This window comes from Triticum dicoccoides, chromosome 5B, assembly GCF_002162155.2.
Source record: "Triticum dicoccoides isolate Atlit2015 ecotype Zavitan chromosome 5B, WEW_v2.0, whole genome shotgun sequence".
In the NCBI taxonomy this organism is placed as follows: Eukaryota; Viridiplantae; Streptophyta; class Magnoliopsida; order Poales; family Poaceae; genus Triticum; species Triticum dicoccoides.
This window is the reverse complement of record NC_041389.1, coordinates 688685645-688710108: the sequence shown is the minus strand read 5'-3', so window position 1 is coordinate 688710108 and position 24464 is coordinate 688685645. Positions and strand designations below refer to the sequence as shown.

At 42.2% G+C, this 24464-nt stretch overlaps 1 protein-coding gene and 1 long non-coding RNA gene across 2 annotated transcripts; both read right to left on the bottom strand.

The window, feature by feature from the left end:
* Positions 1-3620: 3620 nt before the first annotated feature.
* LOC119312646 (elongation factor 2-like) lies at positions 3621-8682 on the bottom strand. Its single transcript, XM_037588387.1, has 3 exons — positions 8581-8682; positions 7095-7223; positions 3621-6264 (listed from the first exon to the last, which is right to left on the bottom strand). The coding sequence occupies exons 2-3, from the start codon at positions 7183-7185 to the stop codon at positions 3824-3826; spliced, it is 2532 nt and encodes an 843-aa protein (XP_037444284.1). The 5' UTR covers positions 7186-7223; positions 8581-8682; the 3' UTR covers positions 3621-3823.
* A 12720-nt stretch (positions 8683-21402) lies between these two features.
* Positions 21403-23193, bottom strand: LOC119306669. The gene is made up of 3 exons (XR_005148997.1): positions 23008-23193; positions 21922-21989; positions 21403-21829 (listed from the first exon to the last, which is right to left on the bottom strand). It is a non-coding gene; the product is annotated as an uncharacterized LOC119306669 (long non-coding RNA).
* Between the last annotated feature and the right edge of the window lie 1271 nt (positions 23194-24464).

Genomic DNA, 24464 nt, shown 5'->3' with positions numbered 1-24464 from the left:
CAGAAAATGTGTTAGCTTTCAAAGGGGGCGAAGGCCCAACATGATTAATATGCAGATGCTGGATAGGTCATGTTGCATAGTGGCACCCTATGAAATTGGGGAGGGGTGCAGTAGTAGGTTCGGGAAGAGCAAGATGTTCTCTTGCATCGTCCACATCATGAGCCTCACTTGGAGCAAATGAGGCTGGTGCGTGAGGCTTTGACTTCCGGTCCACCTCTTCCTTTGAAAATGGACCGCACTTCTTTTGTCATGGTGGACTTTGTAAGTGCATCTAGTGCCTCCCCGTTGTTGGTTTTGGAGTATTGACGACAAACCTGGTTGAGGGACTAATGTGTTTGTGAGATTCATAGGATAACACAGGTAGAAGTCCCTAGAGATTTGGTTTAACTGTCGAAGATGACCCCTAAAAATGTCTGAAGATATTGAAGCCAATGGTTACATTTGAAGTTAATAAGTGAAGACAATGGAACATGAAGACATAACTTATTTGTAGGTTTCATTTTCTTCTTATTCAATCACAGGAACCACCGCACTGTTAAGTGGGGTCGAGGCAAAATGAGGACAGTTGTTGAAGTGATTGCTCAACCAAAAGCCTATGTCTTCCTTGTGAAGACAATGAGAGAAAATCTCGTTCAGAGTTGGATGAGTCAGCTTTGCTTGGAGCCCAAGTAAAGTTCGCGTGTGTGTTTGAAATCTGACTTTTGGGACATGTGTCGGTTGGCCACCGACCCAGGGTCAGTTTGGTCATATCATGTCGGGTTGCCTCCTGGCTATAAATAGCCACCCCTCCACCATAAGTTGGCGGCTGCTCTGAGTTATTGCACAGTTTTTATCGTTTGAGAGCAGCCCACCTCCGAAGCCTTTGTGAGAAACTTACTGTGAGGAAAACCAAAACACCTAGAGCCCAAAGTGATTGAGCATCCCTGCAACCATTCTGTTCTAAGTGAACCGAAGACTTGTTACACTTGAAGACGGTGATCTTCTAGTCGTTTAAGTGTCACATTCTAAGCATCCAAGAGTCATTGTGGATCGCTGGTGAACCAAGTCTGTGAAGGTTTGGAAGTCTCCCTTGAAGACTCGCCTGAGTGATTGGGTGAGGTCTAAGTGATCTTAGCTCAAGGGGAATAAGGTGAAGACGCGGTCTTCTGAGTTCAATCTTAGCCTCCCTAGCCATAGGTACAGTTGTCACAGCAACTGAAACTGGTCTAACAAATCCTTTGTCTTCACCAAACAACTGGTTCTATCACTTCACTTCCCTACTTACTGTTTTGTATTGTGAAGTCTTTGCTTGCTACCTTTTTTGTTCGAAGACATTGCTTGAAGACAATCTCTCTAATCACATCTTTGTCTTCACATTATTTCTTACTGCCATCCATCGTTACCTAGTTTGTTGTTTACTTCACTGCTCACATCTCTTGGGTTGTTCTATCACCATGTCTAGTGTAGTTTATCTTTCGTTGTATCCAATTTAGCTACTGTTCATCTTCTAAGTCTTTGAAGACATTGTCTGTTTCAAAGACTTTCTTAAAAATCGTGATTTCACCCCTCGAGTCGATAACCAGCACTTCCAGACTTCATACCCGGCATTAACAAGGTAAAGTCCACCACGGTCAAGGCAGCAGTCGTGTTGTGGCGGAGAGCTCGGCATGTCCCATAGGGGCACCACCGGTGGATTACCCCGTATCGACTTATTCTCTTCAGGTGTTAAGCCCTAATAAAGTCATAACTTTGATACCAATTGAAATGATCCTAGAGAGGGTGAATAGGAAGCTACAAATTTTAAGCTTATCTTTCAATCTGAGGGAATTGCGGATAAAGTAGGTTTTCAATATATGCAACTAGATGAACACAACATGGCAAGTAAGCTGAAAGCAAAATATTCTAGGCAACAATCTAGTTAATAAGCCCACAAGCATATGAAGCAAGTAAAAGTATTAAAACGAATTAACCACAAGTAAGTCAGGGACGTCAAATTTATCTCAAAGTTCCCTCTTTGGAGAGTGCTAATCTCCGTTGGAGCGGTGTTGAAGCGAAAACTCCAAAGCGTCATCAAATGGCTCGTTGTATTCGCCTTTCAATCCAGCCCCAACGGATGCCTCTAACCGCCTAGGAGCCCAAGCTCCAAGCATTACGAGTGTTGATGTTGAAATCAAGCGGGGAACACAAATCGGTTTGATGAAAGTGTAGATTGGGTCTTGCTCTCTATATCACCAAAGAATCAACATGTTTGAGTGGACATTTCCAGAAATCATGCTCAATTGAGACTTCATCAAAAGATGGATTAAAATAAAGCAATCACTGAGATGGATTAAAATATTTTTAGAAATCATGCCTGAACTAAGCTTCGCCCAAAGATGAATGCAATCAATCAATATTATTGTGAGCTCTGCCACATTATGTTCCCTTTCAACGGACTATTTGATGGAGGAGCTTCAGCCCTATTTTCCGTATCATTTCTGTTAGCAATGAAGAGGTTTGTCCTGCCTTTTGAGAAGCATTGGAATTTCATAAAAAAGAAAATCAAGCATCCATGCAACGGCCAGAACACCCTTTTAACCAAGGCCAGTCATCTCTTATTTGCATTTAGGAACATCAAGTCCAAATTAAGAAACCAGACTGATCACTTCATTTTAGTTAGGGCCAGTTTGGTTTGAGCTTAAGGTTTTCATGCCTAACCTTAGCCGTGCCACGACATCTTAGGCATGTGTTACTTGTGGCTGCCACATTTTGCATGGTTCCCATTTCAATTTTTGGCCAAACAGCTAGTAAACGGGTAAATTGGCCCAATTAATTCATTAATTAGCCGATTGACTTACCAATTAGTCTATTAATCCCCTAGCTACCAATTAACGATCTCAACAATGCTAAATTTACCATGACCGACTTCACAATTTACAATGAACAACAAACTTCACAAAATGTAGATATTCTCAGCACCAACAGATGCATCTACTACACTACTAATGTATCTAGCATTAATTCCAGAGAGAGTAATTTCTCATCATCAGCTTGTGTCTACAAAATTGTAGGGTATGAACTGGAGAATTTTGTACTCCCTCCGGTCATTTTTACACTGGAGAATTTTGTACTCCCTCCGATCATTTTTACTCTGCATATTAAGTTTGTCTGAAGTCAATCTCATCCAACTTTGACCAAGTTTATATAAAAAATTATTGACATTTACAACACAACACCAATATCATTAGGTTCATCTCGGAATATATTTTCATATTATATTTATTAGATATTATAGATGCTAATAATTTCTAATATAAATTTGGTCAAACTTAGCTAAGTTTGACTTTCAGCAAATTTAATGTGCAAAGTAAAAAGGACCGGAGGGAGCACTGTACTAAAAAACTGACAAACTGCGGCTTCAAAGTAAGTTTGAGGAAAGATTGATAGATACAACTGCCAGACGAGGGAACACATTTTAATGGGCATAAAACCTGGACGAGTGCATCAATCAAGGTGAAACGATGTTAAGTGCAGGGAGAAAAGCTAATGCAACACATCAATGATGCAATTGCTGGACAAACATGAAAAACATAGAGCAGGACAACAGCAATAAATAACCAGGCAAAGCTCTCAGGATATAAAACGAAAGAAAACACAAGACATCAACAAGAACTACCGGTGGATAACAGATATATAATCTAAGTTTTAACATCGATAGACATCAAAACAAAGTGACAGTATCACGACAGATAGGAGTACATTCCAATAGCAATACAGCCACGACTCAATAGACAGAAAATAATAGTGCAGCTCTCTTAGCAGCAAAAGCAAACTAGACCATATAGGAGATAACAGAACCAGAAGTTTAGAGCTTGTCCTCGAAATCAGACAGAGGGGTCATCTGTTCCTTCAGACCCTTGCGCTTGCGGATCTCCGTGACAAGGGTCGCAGACTGGGAGCCAGCCTCCAAAGGATCAGAAGACATGATGTCCCAGTGGTCGAACACACACTGGGGGAAAGCCTGGCCGGATGTCGCTGCCCTGAGGGTACTTGAGAACCCGAAAGACTCAATGACCGGGAGGTAAGCCTTGATGTTGTACAGTGGGGTACCAGGCCTCTGCATCTCCTCAAACACATGCCCTCTCTTCTGATTCAGAACACCATAAATACCGCCGAGTGCATTCTCTGGGGCCTGGATCTCAACCAGGTACACAGGCTCCAGCAGCCTTGGCTTAGCAGTGAGCTGAGAAGCATAAATGACCCTCCTGGCTGTTGGGATGACCTGACCACCACCCCTGTGAATAGCATCAGTGTGCAGAACAACATCACAGACCTCAAAGCAGATGCCACGCATGTTCTCCTCAGCCAAAGCACCTTCTTTCGATGCCCACTGGAACCCAGCCACAACAGAGTCCTTGATTTCATTCAGATACTGCACTCCCTTACACATGTCGACAACCATGTTGGGGCCAGTCGTCTCAGGTCCAAAGCACCAAATCTTCTTGGCAAGATCCTTGTCCCAGCCAAACTCCTCAGATAGGATCTTAGAGCGCACCTTAGGATCATCACGTGGGCCAATGCGGCCATCATCAATGGCCTCAGCCAGTCCCTCCTCCAATGGGCGAGCCTCCATGTAAAGACGGTTGTGCTTGTTCGGGGACTTGCTCATAACTGTGCGGCAGGACTTCTCCAGAACAGTCTCACGGAAGGAGACAACAGGAGGCGAAACAATAATTTCAGCACCACCCATGAAGTCTTCCTGCAGATCCTTCAAACAGATTTCAAGGTGAAGCTCTCCAGCTCCAGCAATGATATGCTCACCAGACTCTTCAATGCTACAGAGAACCATAGGGTCAGACTTCGCCAGCCTCTTCAAACCCTCAACAAGCTTAGGAAGATCAGATGCCACCTTGCACTGAACGGCAACACGCACAACAGGGGACACAGAGAACTTCATTGCCCTGATTGGGCAGGCATCAACTTCCTTCTCATTTGTCAGGGTTGCATTCTTGGTGATGAACTGATCCAAACCAACCAAAGCTACAGTGTTACCACAGGGAACATCCTCAACAGACTCTTGCTTCTTTCCCATCCAGATAACAGTACGCTGGACACTCTTCACATACAGATCCTTCTTCTGGCCAGGAACAAAGTTGGGACCCATGATACGGACCTTCATACCAGTTGCAACCCTCCCGGCAAAAACACGTCCAAAGGCAAAGAATCTACCCTTGTCAGATGCTGGAATCATCTTGGAGACATACAGCATAAGAGGACCATCAGGGTCACAGTTTCTGATAGCATTAGCATATATATCATCAAGGGGACCCTCATACAAGTTCTCCACACGATACCTCTGTGCCTTCGAGGGAGAGGGAAGGTGAAATATCATCATCTCAAGCAGAGCACGACTGGCAGGCAGCCAAGTTTGCATCACACGCTTCATGAGAGCCTTGCCCATCAAGTCCTTCTCATCATTCTTCATCGTCACACCAAGCTTCTTCAACATAGGCCACAACTTATCCTTCTGATCATTCATGCAGGTGGCTATGATTTGCTTGATTGGCTCATAGCAGAACTGAACAAAACCTCTCTTGCAGGTAGCTGTCCCAGTGTTCTTGGAGGTCCATTTCTTTGTGGCTGGGTCAAAGAAGTTCTCACCCCACAGCCTCTCCATCATCTTCGCCTCATCAACTCCAAACTTGGAAGCATACATCTTAGCAAAGTTTGTAAGGGTGAAAGCCCACCCATGCAAACCAGCAGAGAATGCAACAGTCCCCTTCTCCGGGTACACTTGGACATCACCAAGGAGCACATCTTCATATGTTGCCATGATGACATTGGCATTTTCAATGACACGGGAGAAAGTCTGGTATGCTTCCTCACCTTCCACTTGAAGCTCAAGGAAGCATCTGTCCATCTTGTTCACGGTGAGGACAGGCCTAATCCTCTCACCAAGAGCTTGGCGCAGCACAGTTTCGGTCTGCACACAGACACCCTCAATACAGTCAACCACCACCAAAGCACCATCAGTGATACGAAGAGCAGCCGTCACTTCCGAAGAGAAGTCAACGTGACCAGGTGAGTCAATAAGGTTGATCAGGTATTCGTCCCCATCCCTGTCACCCTTGTACATCTCGAGTGATTCAGGAGTCATCTGATAGAAAAGAGAGATACCCGTGGATTTGATTGTAATACCACGTTCTGCCTCATCTGCACGGGTATCAGTCATGCGAACATCACCAGCAACTTCCTGGGCAATAATCCCAGCTGCTGCCACAAGGGAATCCGTAAGCGTAGACTTGCCTGCAAACATGTAAATATGTGTGAGGACGGTGCAAAAGCATCCGGATTGACAGTTGAACGCGATATACATTAATATGCACTTGCACATATTATCCACTGAGAGATGGAATTATGACACAACATTACAGTATGTTGAAACAAACCATGATTAAAAGAAATTTAAAAGAATACAAACAAGATATTTAGTAACATGGTTAACAAAATCTGGTGGCACATAGTAAACAACATTAATACAAGGACATGTATTTTTGTGTTACTAAGTACAACCATGTAAGGCTAGTCATAGTGGGAGTAACTTAGCTAGTAACATAGCGCACTTCAAGAAAATTTTGCCTACGTGGCATGTAGTTAATGAGAAGTGGTAACATAATATGTTACTGTAACATAGCGCTTCCCAATACAAGATGAGTCTACAAGCTAATAAATGAAGTCCTCTATGACACTACTACTATGTTACTTCGCACTATAAAGGTAGTAACTTAGACTAGTGTCATATGCATGACACTAGTATAAGTTCCTCCCCACTATGACCAGCCTAAACCAAAGTAGCAGATTCTGAACCATGCAATTATATGCTAATAGTTATATTTAAGCTTGTTAGAGCATAAATCAATCATAAAAGCAGTAAGAATAAGCTCAAGGAGAGAGCAATGGCTGAAACTACTTATTTCAAAACATTGAAACAACTCATTAAATTTAACTAATTTACAAGATCCAGATTTTAGAAATAATATGGCACAACTAAGAGCAGGCTACAAAAACATCAATCAACAAGATTATACTGTATAAACATGAGAATTAAAGACAACTGGTACTGTCCAGTCACATACCATGGTCAACATGAGCAATAACAGACATGTTTCGGATATTATTCTTTTTATCCATAATTCCACGGAGCTCCTCCGCTGTGAACTTCACCATCTTGACTGCTTTTAAATGTCACCCTGGGACTATAGTTCCTGTTCAAAGAATACCAAGCTATCAGAATCAAGCAATAATACAGTTTGAATAACTATTAAATGAAAAAAATCTGATAGTGATATAATAATGACTGTTCAAGTAATTAAAACGACAATTGTCCACTCAAAAGTGCACTTAACATTGGTGCACACGAATAAGTTTTACACACTGCTACCAAACTACTTTAACCAACACTTCAACCAACAGCCCCAATAAAGTGAAATATATAATACGGTCAATTGAGCTTATTAAATTTAATGTACTAGTAGGACAAACAAAAGTGCATTGAGAAGGCAAGCCCAACCGATATTAAGAAAACTTACAGTCACAGTATGAGAAAAAATAACAAATAGCAATAACAAAGAAATGTAATCCATTATGGAGAACATACATGCAAAAAGCAACTATGAAGCAAGAACAGGAAATGGATTCACTAACTCAACCCCCAAGTACTTCCAGGTCTGTAGAGCTTATAAAGGGGTGGAACATAGTTTAAAACTTCTCCAGAAGATTATGTCAAATTGCAAAACAGTGTAAAGGTAATTACAGACAAAGTCAAGACTCAGGTAAATGTCATGGAAGCTGATTTGTCATGGAATCACAGTTTTATGCACAAGTACTGACTGTAATATCATGGAACTACCAACACAAACACTAAAAACAATGGCACAGAACGTCATTGAGTTGGAACTCTCACGTGGTGCACAATCGATGCTAGGTAAAACACAGAAAATACTCACATAATCATCCAAACGAAATAATGATCAGATCAGAGCAAAATTCATGCAGAGTGCCTGAACTAAACTTATATAAAACACTGAGACACACAGATGATAAAATATCGGTAGCTCCCTTTCAAGTTAAATTGAACATGCAAAGCAGTGATACAATTTTCTCCGATCTGAGCATGAGAGCAGAGAATAACACCGACCAGGTTACGATAGGCAGGGAATACCCTACAGATCGAGCATTCTAGCAAACCTCATGAACGAACAGCACAGCAAAATGGCCAAAACCAACACCGGGGCAACAGATCCACGTGAATCACGACGGAAACAACACCCTAGGGACCGCACATCTAGAGACGTCAGAACAAAATCGATCCCAGAACATGCGAGCAGGGCGGACAAAGCAGTAGATCTACAGCGCTTGGGAACATGAATAAACACGGAAGAACGACGACAGATCCAGCGACGTGAACTGAAGCGCATCGAGCTAGCGAGGAGACTAGAACCGGTGGAATCGATCGATCGATCGACTAGGCAGCAGCTAGCACGGACTACAGAGAAGCGAGGCGCCGACGAAGCTACCGGAGGGCGGGGGAGAAGGGAGGGAGGAGGGGGAGGTCCGGCTCACCGTGGGGTTTCGCTTCCGGCTCCCGAGGCGAGAGGTGGGAGATGAGGAAGCGGCGGCGCTCCCGGAGGAAGAGAATGGAAGCAGGGGTGAAGGAAGAACCCTAGGGCGGCATCGCTTGCCCAGTATATATAGTGGTAGTCTCCCGGCCCGGATACGTGAGGGCCGAAAGGGGAGGGAGAATGGGCCCGCGGAAGTGAAGGGTAGTCGTGTGTGGCCCGGCCCGACGGATGGCCCAGAGACCAGCCGAGTGATGTGAGATGAACGAGCGACTCTTTCTTGGAAGGGGAGCACTAGGCGCCGGCGCATCGGCCCAAATTTGGGCCGGCCGCTGCCAAACGTCTGATACAACCTTTCATCACCGTCAGATTGCTTTCTCTTAAAAAGTCACGCCCGTACGGAAAAAAAAAGGCAGTCGTGCGCACACGCTGGATCTCGCACGCTCGCCGGCCACCTGCGCGCTCGCCGGCCACCTGCGCTTGTCATCGGCTTCCCATGCTTGCTTGCCACCTGTGCCACCACGCCCACCACCCGTGCTCGCCGGCCGCTCGTGCCTCCACTCGCCATGGCCGCCTCCGCTCTCCATGGTTGCAGCCTGCAGCTCGAACACGGACAGGTTACAGCATGCAGTCACCATGGTTTGCAATACCCCCCGGCGTTCCCTCATCTCCGGCTCGCCGCCATTGTCGACTTGCCCGCCATGTCCAGCAAAAATAATCTAAGCAACAAAACCTGGTGGTGCTAGGTTGAAGCAACAAAAAAATCGGTTCTAGCACAACTAAATGATTGTTCCAGCAAAAATTCTCATCAGTAGAAAACCATGGCTCGCAGCCAACAGCGGTAGTAGCAAAAATTTGTGTTGATTCCAGCAAAGCCAAAAACAGTGGAAGCAAAAATGCATAACTGGGCCCTTTGTGCAAGGATGTTCTAGCAAAAATTGAGACATCGGTGGTAGCAAAAATTGAAGCTGCTTCCAGCAAATCAAAACACCATTTGTAGCAAAAATGCAAAATTGGGCGTTCTTCCAGCAATAGCGAAAGTGGCAGTTGTAGCAAGAATTAGAGCTGGTTTCAGCAAGTCAAAACACCATTTGTAGCAAAAATGCAAAATTGGGCGTTCTCCAGCAAAAGCGAAATCGGCGGCTGTAGCAAAAATTGGAGCTGGTTCCAACAAGTCAAAACACTATTTGTAGCAAAAATGTAAAATTGGTCGTTCTTCCAGCAAAATCGAAAGCGGCACTTGTAGCGAAAAATTGTAGTTGGTTCCAGCAAATCAAAACACCTGTTGTAGCAAATTGCAAAAAAATGGCGCAGGTACTAGCGAAACCAAAGCGTCGATGGTAGCAAAAATGTAAAATTAGTCCAGCATAAAAAGTACCTTCGCTTCCGGCATCGCCATGTTCCTAGCTCGGCCCGCAAGCAATTGCAGCACGTCATGAGCAAGTTCCAGCACCACCATGAGCCGGGTCCAGGCAATGGGTGTCGTCGAAGTCGAACCACCGGTGGGCTCTCCTGTCCACAGCGCCAGTGGCTTCTCCTGTCCACAACACCGGTCGACACACCGGTGCTGAACCTTCGCAGCAGTTGTCGTTCGACGGTCGTCGCAGCTCCGCCCGCTTGTGGGAGTGCTGGCGGCTTGAGGTAGAAGGAGGGGAGAGGTAGAGAACGCTGATGGCGAGGGAGGCGGAAGAAGGAGAGGGAGAGGTGGGCAGCGTCGATGGGGAGGAGAGGTGGAAGAAGGAGAGGAAGAGGTGGGTAGCGCGGTGGGGAATTGTGGCCAGAAAACTCAACGAAGGAAGAAGATAAGGAGGAGGAAGAAGATAAGGAGCAGAAAAGGACAGAGCGGTGCGGGGCCCAACGGACGCGTGGGTGCGGTCCGGCGCAAGTTTGAGCCGGCGCACCGGCTGCAGACATTTCCCTTCTTGGAAACAACAAGTGTCGGACGTCAGATTTTGGACGTTTTAGGCCGAACGTTGTTTCCACCGTCCGTTAAATTCGCACTAATCTTAATGTTAGCTCAGTGTCCATGCCATTTTTCGCTGTTGTTCGGTGCGATGCGCGACCGAAACGAACGCGTACGGCTCCACCTCACCCCTCTTCTCTTCCTACCGTCTCTCACTTTCTCCAGCTTCAGTTCCACCGTCGCCGGTGGTGGAGCTAGCCCGTCCATGGAGCCTGGCATAATACAGAGGGATGTGCTTCATGGGCATTTGCCCGCTAAGACTGGTGATTGATTATCCAGCTCCTACTGTAATCTAATGGAAGTTTTTTGGCAGAGCCCGAGCAGTTGCCCGGTGTCGCCGGGAGGGGGCTCCGCTACTAATCGCCGCCCAGCTTCCATTTTCGCCGCCACCCAGTGATGTAGTTCCACCCTAGTGATTAATTCACACCACTTTTCTTCTACATTTTCTCATGAATTACACATCATTTAATTTCATATACCATGGCAAAACATTTTGAATTAGATATCATTTGCCATGGCAAAATTTCAATTTAAAACCTCCTACCATCTCTCTTTTTTGTAACTAGTTTTGCCATGGCAATTTTTTATATGATTTTTTGCTATGAATGTTTTTGAGAGCCAACATGGAGCATGGCGGGTGTTGTTTTAATATATGAATATGTTCATGGCAATTTTCTTACACAAAGAATGGCAATTATAAATGAAACGTCATGGCAAGATTTTAATACGCATATGACATAGCATTTTTTTTTCATAATTTGTAGCCATGTCCCTTATGGTATACGCATTTTGACATTTTAGGCCTATGTCTAAATTTTGATTAAGATGATGGCAAATCTAACGATATTTTTAGAATTGTATCTTAGTCACACGGCAAATTTGCCTTCATTGACATGGCAATTTTACGTAAACCGCCATGGCAAATTTCAATTTTTTTAGCATGTCAGTTTCTACTTTTACATTTTTTGGCCATGGCAAAATTATCTATGATGACATGACAAATTTACCTTTTTAATATGGTAATTTAACCTAAATCCCCATGAATTTTTTTAAGTTTTATTTCCATTGAAACGTATAATTTTTAATTGCAAAATTGCTTTTTTGGCTATGAAAAAATATCTACACTAATATGGCATTTTTCCTTTTACATATAATGTCAATTTTTTTACTTCAGCCCATCATGGCTAATTAATTTACTTTTTTTCCATGGAAAATTCACCTTAATTGTCATGGCAAATTTTAACTTTTATTGCCACGGAAATTTATACTTTTATTTTTTGTGGCGAATTTTAATTTTACATTTATTTTTTGCCATGGCAGAATTATCTATGATGTCATAGCAATTTAACTTTTACATACATGCCTAATTTTACTTTTTAGTCAATCATGGCTAATTAAAATTTACTTTTCCTTTCTGCCATGGCTTATTTACCTTCATGACAATTTATGTAATAGTAAAATTAGTTTTATAGCATGGCAATTTTTACTTTATAACCATGGCAAATTTACCATGTTTTTGCCATGGCAATTTTACCTTTCTTTTTGCCAATGGCAAGTTTACCTTTTTTTTAAAGTGTCATGTCATATTAACCTTTTCTGTTTTGCCATGGCAACTTGACCTTTACATACATGGAAATTCACTTTTTTTACATACATGGCAACTTTTTTAGTTTTAATTTTGCTCATGGCAAGTTTACTTCTTTACTTGCCATGGCAAATTAACCTTTACATCCATGTCAAATTTTACTTTTTAGTTGCCATGGCATTTTTCAATCGACATTTTTTGTGTCTTCATGTATATGATAAAAATCATGGCAATAAAATTAACTCTTTATTTTTGCCATGGCAAAATTACCTTACTTGGCATGTCAAATTTACCTAAATCGCCATGGCAACTCTTAACTTTCATTGCCATGGCAATTTTTTCCTTTTATTTTTGCCATGGTAAATTTAGCTTAATTGACATGACAACTTTACCTAAATAGCCATGTCAAATATTTAACATGTATTGCCATGGCAAATTTTTATTTCATTCACTATATAGCATGGCAACTTCTTGGTTGTGCACTATGATTTCCTAGATTATTTTTCATGAGTATTTTTTTGCCATCTTTTTTTAACAAAAATCCATGTACCGTTACATTTTCAAAAGGTTGACATGTGTTTTAGTGAATAGTCTTCTAATTTTGCCATCTTTTTTTGAAGAAAAACTAACTAAATTTGCCATGCATAAACATTTCATTATAGGTAGTGTGATAATTTTTTAATCCATTGTAAATTTATTTCTTTAGATCATGAAAAAATATGTATGAGAAGATGGACCATAGCAAATTCCCTTATTTTCTTTAATTTTTGTGATGTAAATTTTATTCTTTAGTACCATGGCAATTGTATTTTTTAAACACGGCAATTTATACTACCACACCATGGAAAATTCATCACACATAATTTTGTGTTCAAAATGTGTATACAATATAAGGAAAATTAATTAAACATACCATGGCATTTTTTAGTATGAATGTTCCATGGAAAAATTTCTTTTGGGTCATTGCAAAAATAATCTTTTTACCCGTGGTATATTTTGTGCTTTTAAAGTTGTTGACATTTTTGTTTTGTAGCACAGCAAAATCTAAACTTTAATCTGGCACATCAAAAAAATAGTTGGGCTTTTTCGCTACCGGGCTGTTGGGTCACGCGGAGGTGCGTTCGCGCCGGGGGTGGTTCTCCCCCCGAATAAATTCGTTCGCATTGATCTCCCCTCCAGAATGGATGAGTCATTCATTCTAGGGGTCTCCTAGACCGAACGTCAGCGCCATATCGGCATCCAAAAGAATGAGCAACTCTCCCGGGTGAAAATGCAAGAATAAACAAAGTTATACCAAACTATTCAAAAAATCAAGTTTATACAGGGACATGATTTTTTTCTCCCTAATGCAAACGCAGGAATAGTAAAACAAAGGGGAAATACAATAGTATAGGGGATCGCGACAGTATTCGCGGATAGTATTTTACCCAATTTATTGGTTCAACACAAGAGGATCCAAACAATATTTATAAGCCTTAGCAGTTGAGTTGTAAATTCAACCACACCTCGAGAGCTAAATATGTACAGCAAAGTGTTTAGTGGCACAATAGTTTGATAGTTTTGATATTAGCAGTAGTCGCAGGAAGAATAACAATATCAGTTTTATAGTGATTGTAACAGTAACGACAACAATACTAACTTAGCAAAATCAATATGAGCAAAGCGTAGGCATTGAATCAACGATGGATATTTGTGTTGGATGACATTCATCATATACTCCAATTCATCAATTCAGTATAGGCATGTATTTCATATATGGCCACACATGCTTATTATAAGAACTTGCATGTCATCTGTTGTCATACCCCCCGTGGCAGCGGGGTCCATAAAGAAGCTGAGATATTAAAGCCTCATTTTAATAAAGAACCGGAACAAAGCATCAACATATGATGAATACACATAAACTCCTCGAATCACAGTCATCCCCGGAGAGCATCCCAATTGTTGTCACTTTGGGGTCTATGGATCATAACAATAACAAATGCATATAACTAGTAGATAGGATCAAGAACTCAAATATATTCATGAAAACATAGAGTGTTTAGATCTGAAATCACGGCAGTCGGGCCTAGCGACAAGCATTGAACATAGAAAAGTCATAACAACATTAATCTCAAAACATAGTGGATACGTACTAGGGATCAAACCCTAACAAATTGACTCGATTACATGATAAATCTCATCCAACTCCATCACCGTCCAGCAAACCTATAAAGGAACTACTTACTCCTGGCGGTGAGCATCATGAAATTAACGGTGAAAAGGGGTTGGTGATGATGATGACGACGAATCCCCTCTCCGGAGCCCTGAACGGCCTCCAGAATAGCCCTCCTGATGAAGATCGGGAGGTGGCGGTGGTTCCATATTGTAAGACGCGATGAAACATTTTCTCTTATTTGTTTCTCCACAAGATTGTATTTATGGAGTTGGAGGTAGGGCAAACAGTGTCCCGAGGGTCCCACAAGCCTGGGTGGCGCGCCCTAGGGGGCGCCACGGGAGCTTGTGGCTCTGTGGTGGGCCCCCTCCGGTAGATCTTTTCACCAGTATTTTTATATATTCCAGAAAAATTATACGTAAAATTTCTGCTTCATCCGAAAACTTTTATTTCTGCATAAAAATAACATCATGATAGTTCTACTGAAAACAACATCATTCTGGGTTAGTTACATTCAAATCATGAAAATTAGAGTAAAAAATAAGAGCAAAAGTGTTTAGAAAAGTAGATATGTTTGAGACGTATCACTCGTTCTCTCAAAACTTCAAGCCCCTAAATTTTTCTTAGAATTTCATTTAAACAAAGTCATGCTTCATGATATGTCCCAAACGTATCTACTTTTTCAAATACTTTTTCTCTTGTTTTGAACTATAATTTGCATGATTTGAATGGAGCTAATCCAAACTGACGTTATTTTCAGCAGAATTGTCATGGTGTTTTTTTTTGTGCAGAAATAAAAGTTCTCAGATTGAGTTGAAAAATTACTGAGAATTATTTCACAATATATAAAAAATATTGGCAAAGGAAATTACCAGAGGAGAGCCACCAGGGCTCCACAAGCCTAGGGGGCGCCCACCCCCCATGGCGTGTCTGGCAGGCTTGTGAGCCCCTGGCAGCTCTTGCAACCCGAACTCCAAGTCCATAAGTACCTATTCGTTCAGAAAAAACATCTGAAAGAAGAAATCATCGCGTTTTCTGATACAGATGTAACACACAGATAATTAAGCTACAACAATCCCCTGCTAATGATGTCATGTCATCACTTTTACTATTGCTAGGTCCCACGTTGATCCAAACCAAATCAAAATTCAAATTTAAAATAAAGTCAAACAATAAAAAAATCAAATGTTAAAACTAAAATGTTCAAATTGTGGTAAATAATCATTTGTTAATAATGGTGGTGAACTCACATTTTTATAAAGTATTCAAATACATTAAAATAATAAAATAGTGGCTAAAACAAATATTTAAATGCCTTTAAAATGATAAAAATATGCAAAGTATTTTAATTTGCACAAAACTTTTAGTGGTTGTGGAATATTTAGGATCACTAATGTAGGAGCTAATTTTATATTTTATAAGGTTAAAATAAATAGGAAATAAAAGAAAATAGAAAAGTTTTTAAAAGAAAAACAAAACAAAAGTAAAAAAGGCCACAACCCCCTGCCCCCTTGGCCTCAGCCAATCGGCGCAACCTGGCTAGCCGACCCAGCCTGCCTTCCATGGGTCGTCTCCCTCCCCTCATGTTCCTCCGACCGGGCTCCTACCCGAGCGCGCCCCGTCGCACCACCTCGTCGGCGAGCTACGAGGAGGATTAGGCCGCCCCGACCAACCCTAACCCTAGACGCCCTCCCAGTCACCACGCCCGCTCCCCTCGCCCTCTCGTCCTCCCTTCCTCCTCCCCAGATCCCCTTCCCCCTCCTCGCCCGACACATTCGCCGTCGTCCGCCTCGCGCCACCGCGACCATCGGCCCCCCCTCGTCTCGCCAGCTTGCCTTGAAGCGTCGTCGCGGTCGGCTACGTCGACCTCGCCTGCTGGATCAAGCCGGGGCGCCCCACAGCATCACCCTCTCCTTCGTCTCTGTCACCGGGTGCCGGAGATCGCTGTGCCGCCACACCTTCCCAAGCTCATTTAGGCACATCTATAGGACCACGGCGAGCATTCGCATCTTCCCTCTCCTCGCACCGTGTTCCCGTGTTTCTAACTGCGGCCGCCATCGTGGCCGAGCTCGTCATCGCCGTTCTTTATCGCCATCATGGCCAGAGCCCCGTAGCTTGCATCCGTGCTCGTTGGCATGCTCAGCATGTTCACAACGACCAAAGGCACGCACCCGCACGTCCATCCGTGCTTCGTAGCGCCGCATCCGAGTTTCACCGAACTCCGGCAGTCACCCCAGTCGCCACTGCAGTTGATGTAGGTCGTCTCCGCCTCCGCCGCTTGCTCTGTTGGACACGCACAAGCCCCTGCATCTCGAAGGTAGTCGCGGCCGTCCGAATGGTGGCCCGGGGTACAGTCTCCCACGAGCCCCGAAGCCAATCGCCGTCCATGCTCGTTGTCGGCGCCGCTCCGGACAGCCCCCGCACCGCTGCTGCTGCAGTTCAAAGTGCGACATCCCTCTGCGCTTGTAGATGCTCGCGGCGGTTCAAACGACCCCCGATGCCTGTTTTTCGACCATGTCCGCACAACGCAGCCGTCTGGAGGTCGCCACCGGCGCGCCACCGCCGAGAGCCGATGTTGCCGGCCTAGGGCCACCATCAGGGTCGCTGACTAGTGGCGCAAGGGCCCCCTTTGACTTGTTGACCACGGTCAATGATGACTAGGTAACACCCAGTCACTGACATATGGGACCACCCCTACTAATTAATAAAAACTTTAATTAAATTGGATTAGTTTAATTATTTATTACACTGACCTGTGGGCCCTGCTAACTAATTAATTCTATTAGATTTTTTTTGCAGTAATTAGCCCGAGTCACTTACAGGTGGGCCCTGTCCACTATTCCAGCGGGTAAGGTTGACCCAGTCAGCCTACTGACTGGGCACTTGCCCACTAGTCAACCTATGCTGACTAGGCTGTTGACCCAGTCAACATCGCCACCAATCAGCCGCTATGTGTGGGTATAACTTTGGGTGTATTAGTATTTATAATTTAGTTAATTTGAATTTAAATATTTAAAACAAATCCAGAAAATAATTAAAACTTTGAAAATTAATATAAAATAATCCACAACTCAATGAAAATAATTTATATATGAAAGTTGATCAGAAAAATCCAACGAATCCGAATATGCAATCCGTTCATCTTCACATGCCCTATCATGCTGGACATGGAACCGTTCCCCTCTTTTCATCTGTCCGAAAAAGGCCAAACTCTAGGAAAACATATTTTCCCTCTCCATCTGCAACGTGGAGTACCGCGTTAGAATGCGGTAATTGCCTTTGGCTCCTAGGTGCATATGCACCCATTGTCAAAATACACATTTTGAAAAGTTTTGAAAAATTCGGAACAAAAATCCCGCGTGTATATCCGGACATTTTATGTGCATGCACAAGATTTCAGTGAAAAATGACTTTTTTGTGGCTTGTGTAAAAAAGACAATTTCTGATGCTTCATTCTAACTATTCACGAGGCATTTCTTTATCTTTTTTACACAAGGCACAAAAAATGTCGTTTTTCACCGAAACCTTTTGAACGCACATAAAATGTCCGGATATACACGTGGGATTTTTGTTTTGAATTTTTTCAAATTTTCGAAATGTGTATTTTGACAATGGGTGCATATGCACCTAGGAGCCAAAACGCCGCTCTCGTTAGAATGCTACTTCTTTGAGCTTGCATTGATTTTTCCTTTGAAGAGAAAAGGGTGATGCAGCAAAGTAGAGATAAGTATTTCTCTTAGTTGAGAACCAAGGTATCAATCCAGTAGGAGGCACAATCAAGTCTCCAATCTATGCACCTGCACAAACTAACAAACACTTGCACACAACGCGGAAAAAGGTTGTCAATCCCTTCACGGTTACTTGCAAGAGTGAGATATGATAGAGATAGATTTAAAATAAAAGTGAAAGGCAAAATAAAGTAAACACAAAATAATTGCAGCAAGATATTTTTGGGTTTTTGGTTTTATAGAGCTGAAAGTATATGATGAAAAATAGACCTAGGGGCCATAGGTTTCACTAGAGGCTTCTCTCTCGAAGAAAGCATACGATGGGCAAACAAATTACTGTGGAGCTATTGATAGAAAAGCGCAAAGTTATGACGACATCGAAGGCAATGATCATGAACATAGGCATCACGTCCGTGACAAGTAGACCGACTCCTGCCTGCATATACTACTATTACTCCACTCACCGACTGCTATCCAGCATGCATCTTGAGTATTAAGTTAAAAACAGAGTAACACCTTAAACAAGATAACATGATGTAGAGGGATAAACTCAAGCAATATGATGTAAACCCCATCTTGTTATCCTTAATGGCAACAACACAATACGTGCCTCGCTACCTGATGACCCACAAGTATATGAAGTCAATTATAGCCTTTTCGATAAGTAGGAGTGTCGAACCCAACGAGGAGCAGAAGGAAATGACAAGTGTTTTTCAGCAAGGTAATGTCTGCAAGTGCTAAAATTGTAAGTAGCAAAGTAGTTTGATAGCAAGGTAATTTGTAATGAGCAAGTAATGATAGTAGTAACAAAAGTGTAGCAAGGTAGCCCAATCCCTTTGAGGCAAAGGACAGGCCAAAATGGTCTCTTATGATAAGCAAAGTGTTCTTGAGGGTACACAGGAATTTTATCTGGTCACTTTCATCAAGTTGGGCTAATTCGTGTTCGCTACTTTGATAATTTGGTATGTGGATGGACCGGTGCTTAGTTGTTGTTCTTACTTGAACAATCCTCCTACTAATGATTAACCCCCTCGCAAGCATCCTTAACTACAAGAAAAATATTAAGAATAAACTCTAACAATAGCATTAAATTTTTAGATCCAATCGGTCCCTTACGGAATAGCGCATAAACTAGGATTTAAGCTTCTATCACTCTCACAACCCATCATATAATAACTACTCCACAATGCATTCCCTTAGGCCCAAATATGGTGAAGTGTCATGTCGACGTTCACATGACACCACTAAGGGAATCACAACATACATATTATTAAAACTAGTCGTGAACCCGTGCATTCGCACGGGCTAGCATATTTGTTGTGGAGCAAACTTGAACTTCTACGGACGACGCAACATGGATATTTTGTGTTGTGTCGCTCCCATATTAATGGATTTAGACCCATTATGTATGTCCTCCAATTTACAAAAAAAATTCCTTAATTTATTTAATATTGGGGCATATTGCTTGAAACACTTGGCATTAGTTTATAATTTCAAATCTAGCGGAACTCTCATATAGTATAAAAAATGCTAGTTTGTTCATGTGGAAACCACAATCTTTATAAGGTGGGGGAGATAACTTGTTATTTGTTTTTTATTTAAATCTGTCTTTTATCCCTCACTCATCTTTCCCATTATATCCGTTCGCCAGATCGGTCCATCTTGGTCATCTTTTTTACTGAACCTCTATAAGTCGACTTCTTGCTCTACTCAACAACGGCCAATTCTAAAACTCCTTAGAAGGTAATAAATCTGTTAATAATCGTGCTCTATAGTCAGCCACAACGTGGCTACTTGAGATGTGCATATTATTCTCTTTACTAAGAGATTTCGGCGAGGATTGTCGGCAGATTCAATCATGCCGCCTTGTCAACTGCGGCTAGTCTGAGCGGCAGCATGAGTATGGCTGCGCCAGTGGCTCTTGTGGATGCCTACATCAGAACCCTCACAAAGTTCTTCCTCGCGAACATCACGGCAGCACCAGCAGGATCACCGGGCATCTGGCCTTCCCTTTTGCGGTGTGTTACACCATCTCCGTCAAGACTGCAACCTCCTCCTACGCGTCGTCCTCAAGAAGAATTTCATCATCCAAATGCCAGCGATTCTTATCCATCTAAGAAGAAGGAGCACTTTATTTTATCCATTCACTATGTATCCTCTACCTTTGCCTTGAGTCTATACGGACACGCCAATGCCCCAAAGTACTTTGTTCACAAACAAATCTTGGAGAGATTAATAATTTAAACATAAATGGTTACTGTTTGTGGACCAGATTACATTTAGTCCGATACTATTGCTTGTACTTGTTCTAATTATGGCCATGAGTAAGAAAATATCTGAAATATATCTTAGTAAACAATATTTTTTGCAACCTTGTGGGGATCGACGCTCTTCATCTGATGTGTGGATCTAAGTCTTTCTACTCTGACTTTCGGTTTTAAGAGATCCTTCTCATGGCTAATGGCATTGAGCCTACCGTACATCATTGTTGTGAACCTTACATTGCAAAACAAATTTGTTAGTGTCTCTTAGTTAGCAATAGTAACGACATGGACTAACCTTATTTCGTGGAATTCTTTGTAGAATTACCATCAATATCAATGTTGCAGATCATTATGTAAATCTGAAACTAATGTTGATATAATAAAGTAAGGGCAGAATCTTCAGGTTACAGTGACATTGAAGGTCGAATTACACAATAAGCTTCTGCCGCTCTAGGAATAAAACTCATACAGTTCCATGAAATATCTTAAGGTATTTCTTTTCAATAAAAGAATAATTGAAGTAGCTCCTATTAGTTTAATATTCAAGATAACTACTTAGAAATAGTCAACTTGAAGGATAACTCTAACAGGAAAAGGGTAGTGTCAATCGAGTCACTGAAAAGCAACATTTTGTTATCTTGAAAAAACTTAATAGCGAAACATTGTGATTAGATGCATAAATAATCAAATCAGATCAATAGTCGGCAATTTGGTAACTTTGGTTTTTGAAACTACAGTTGTCAGTTATTTGGAAGTAAAAACATAATGTCCATATAAAGTTTTGACCATGTCCCTAGTTCAGCTGAATTATGTTCAGATGATATAATCCAGCTGTTTTATTTTTCTCATTTCTAGCTCGGTAGATGTTTCCCTACTCTGCACTTTGTGCTGTTCTTAGTACTGCTCTCACTGAATGAAAATGCAACGCTGTATTGTTCTTCTGTGCAAAAAAATAATAGTCTCAGTGTGCTTAGTATGCGAGAAGAAAACAATCGTAGTATGTAAGCTAATGTTCCTCTGAACAATCATAGTGTGTGTGTGTGTATGTCAAAGATAGTGCGAGAAGAAAACAATCATAATATAGTATTTAGGCTCTACAGTACACCATGTAATGAAGTATTTGTAGGATGACGTACATGTAGGAATGGTTTAGCTGAAGGATTTTGTGCACACACTGCATTTATTGGGCCATTTTTTGTTAAGACCATCATAAACTCTGAAGATAATTCCTGCAGTCCAAGGATCTGACTCTTTTCTTTTGTGCGAGACCAGAAGTGAGTAATTTACACTCAGGATTCAACATAGAATTTTGTCTAAACTCTGCAAGGCGCCGCCATCTGGAGTTTCAACATCACCGCCATCCACCAGCATGATCGTTTCCATGGATCCATTTCCTCGCTGCATGCCATGGCGGTAGAAATGATGAATGGTGGAGGCCATAACTTTCTATTCTTTCGAACCCTTGCTCTTCTTGGCTCAGCATCAACCGAAGATGTCATACAGGTTAAATATGCTACCTGGTGTAATATTGCCAAATGAAGAATACACATCACAGCACCTGAACATAGGTCTACAAATATTAAAGCCAGCAAGCAAGAAATGTATAAAACAGAGTTAGTGAATCCTACAGAAGGACCAAGAGATATGAACCTTTCAGTAGCACAACGACCGAATATTTTCTTCCTAGCACACATGGACACTTCGGATGGGATGGTCTACTGCTACAATTCAGAAAACTGAATGAATACATAAGATTAATAATAAAAATAACAATCATCATATTTACACAATATGATTGTCTATGAGGAGATCAAAATAACAGTAAATTACTCTTTAATATTACTAAATATTCAACCAATGCCTTTAAGATGGCTTGATGAATGAGCATCTCCTTGACTTCGCGCCATGGTGCTAATCTCATATGCTAGAAATCAAATTGTCGTATTCAAGGGAAGGGACAATTCAAATTTCAGTTATGTCATTCAGTTATCAATGAAAAGAAAGAAAGAGACACATGCTGACATGTCTATTTGATACTTTATTCTATATACCTGGATCATACAACATTTTATTGATAACATAACCCACGCTGAAGACACAAAGCCACTATTTAATAACACAAATCAAGTTTCAGCATGCCACTAAGCAATTGTATCACATAAAGGCATCGAGCAATCAAATCTGAAGAAACCAATCTATCGCTTGTCTTGCTTAATGGGTCATCAAGGTTGTTGTGATATTTCAGATTCATTAATTATTACTAATTTTTGAATTTTATTAATCCAGACCAACATGAGGCTCCTTGATCTTGATGTTGTTTGTTTAGACGTCATGTTTAATTTATAAGCTAATCGGATGTGCGTATAGTTGCGCTCAAACGTGATAGAGATAAGCCAGCTTTCTACGTTGCAATTTAGCCAGCTTCCTAAAGGATCCATCAGTCTACATCGACCATCAACATGGACGTGCGTCTGATACTGTATTCCATGGGCTAAAGCACGAACATAAGCATCGGAGATGTTGGGGTCATTAGCAGTGGTGGACGATGGCGGCTGCTATATGGTGTTTAGGAACACGTGAGAGAGATTGAGAATCCAAAAGTTGTATGTGAGAAGATTCGAGATTCAATCTGTGGAGAGAACAAATTTCTTTCAATCTGAATCCAAATCAAAAGGAATAGTTGCAGTAGAGCAATCAAGAAAACAAATCTTGAAGAAATCATGTGAGAAAACGAACCTGATCCAAAGAGAAAAATAATTTTGATGAAGTAACTTCCTGATTAATGCACGAGATCCATGGCCTGAGCGCACCAGATCAGTTCCTCAATTATCAATTCCTCTACTTGTTTGTTCCAATTTGAGAGACATTGAGTTGTTTCTCATGGGGAGGAGAGATACAGGAGATTCTATGGCGTACGATTGCTTCAATCTATTTTACGGGAAGAGTATGAGACGTGGAGTAGATAGATTTGTTTTGAGGGCTACGTGGAGTTTTTTTTTGTGAATGGCTACGTGGAGTAGAGTTTTTTTTAGGCAATTACGTGGAGTAGATAGAATGCTTTTTTTTGAGAAACACATAGAATGGTTTTGTATACAACCGTAAAAGCATTGTAGGCACGCTCCATCGAGGGCTTTCTAATCTATATATTTTGGGCTGAAACTAAGGTGACATGGCCTTCTGGTGTTTTTTCTTCAAGCGAGAATTATATGGTTAATCTGCACCGTAATAATTCGGTCCCACAAGATTAACGGTTCCTAATTACTGATTAATGTGGTAATTTCTAGGAAGTCTGTAATTAGTATAGATATAGATATAGATATAGATATAGATAGATAGATAGATAGATATCGAACACATAACAAGTTCACATGATTACTTGCAACATGATTTCTCGCATGTCGGTGGGAAACGACACCTATGGGATCACAAGAATCCCTACTACGGTTGCAGGGCGCGGGGCGGTAAGAAGAGCGGGATCAGCAGTCAGTACAAGCACGCGGGTCGTTTACCCAGGTTCGGGCCGCAGAGATGCGTAATACCCTAGTCCTGCTTTGAGGTGTATATCTGTGTTCTTGAGGTTCTTGAACTAGCTACAATGAGCGTAACTTGTCCAAAAGTCCGAATCCTTCTCCTGGATGCCTTGGGCCTCCTTTTATAGGCAAGGGGATCACCACAGTGGCACACAAGAGGTGGCATCGTGGTATTGTGGTTAAGCCTATCGCTAGCCATTATGGGACAAGATGCATTTAATGCGCCTTCGACGTGTCCCCTCCACTTTACCGCCGCTTCACCCTGCCTTGACACGTGCCTGGGCCAGCGAGGCGGTCAGCGCCGTGTAAGCTGGCAGGCAGCTGAGGTGGCGCGGTGGTAGGGCCTTCACGAAGGTTTGCATGCCACCACGTAGGCATGCGATGAGTTGGTCGAGGAGCCTCACGTCGACACGCAAGCGCCCGCCCAGCTGGTGGGATGGCAGTTGCATGGGAGCGGTGACAGAAGCTTGGCGGGTGAGGGCCTGGCTGCGGCCTCACGGACGCCCTCGGCAAGGGCCTTGCCGGGCCACGTGTAACGCCCCGGATTCGATGCGCCAGGTGTCCGCCAGTTATTTACCGTCGTTGCCATGTCATTTGCTTGCGTGTTGTATTTTATCATGTCATCATGTGCATTTCATTTTGCATACGTGTTCGTCTCATGCA

What these genes read in the sequence shown, in the direction of transcription:
- LOC119312646 (XM_037588387.1), bottom strand. Translation starts at nt 7,185, where the DNA reads ATGGTGAAGTTCACAGCGGAGGAGCTCCGTGGAATTATGGATAAAAAG. An exon ending in TATTGCTCATGTTGACCATG is followed by an intron (nt 6,265 to 7,094) that starts GTATGTGACTGG and finishes ACATGTTTGCAG; the next exon opens with GCAAGTCTACGCTTACGGAT.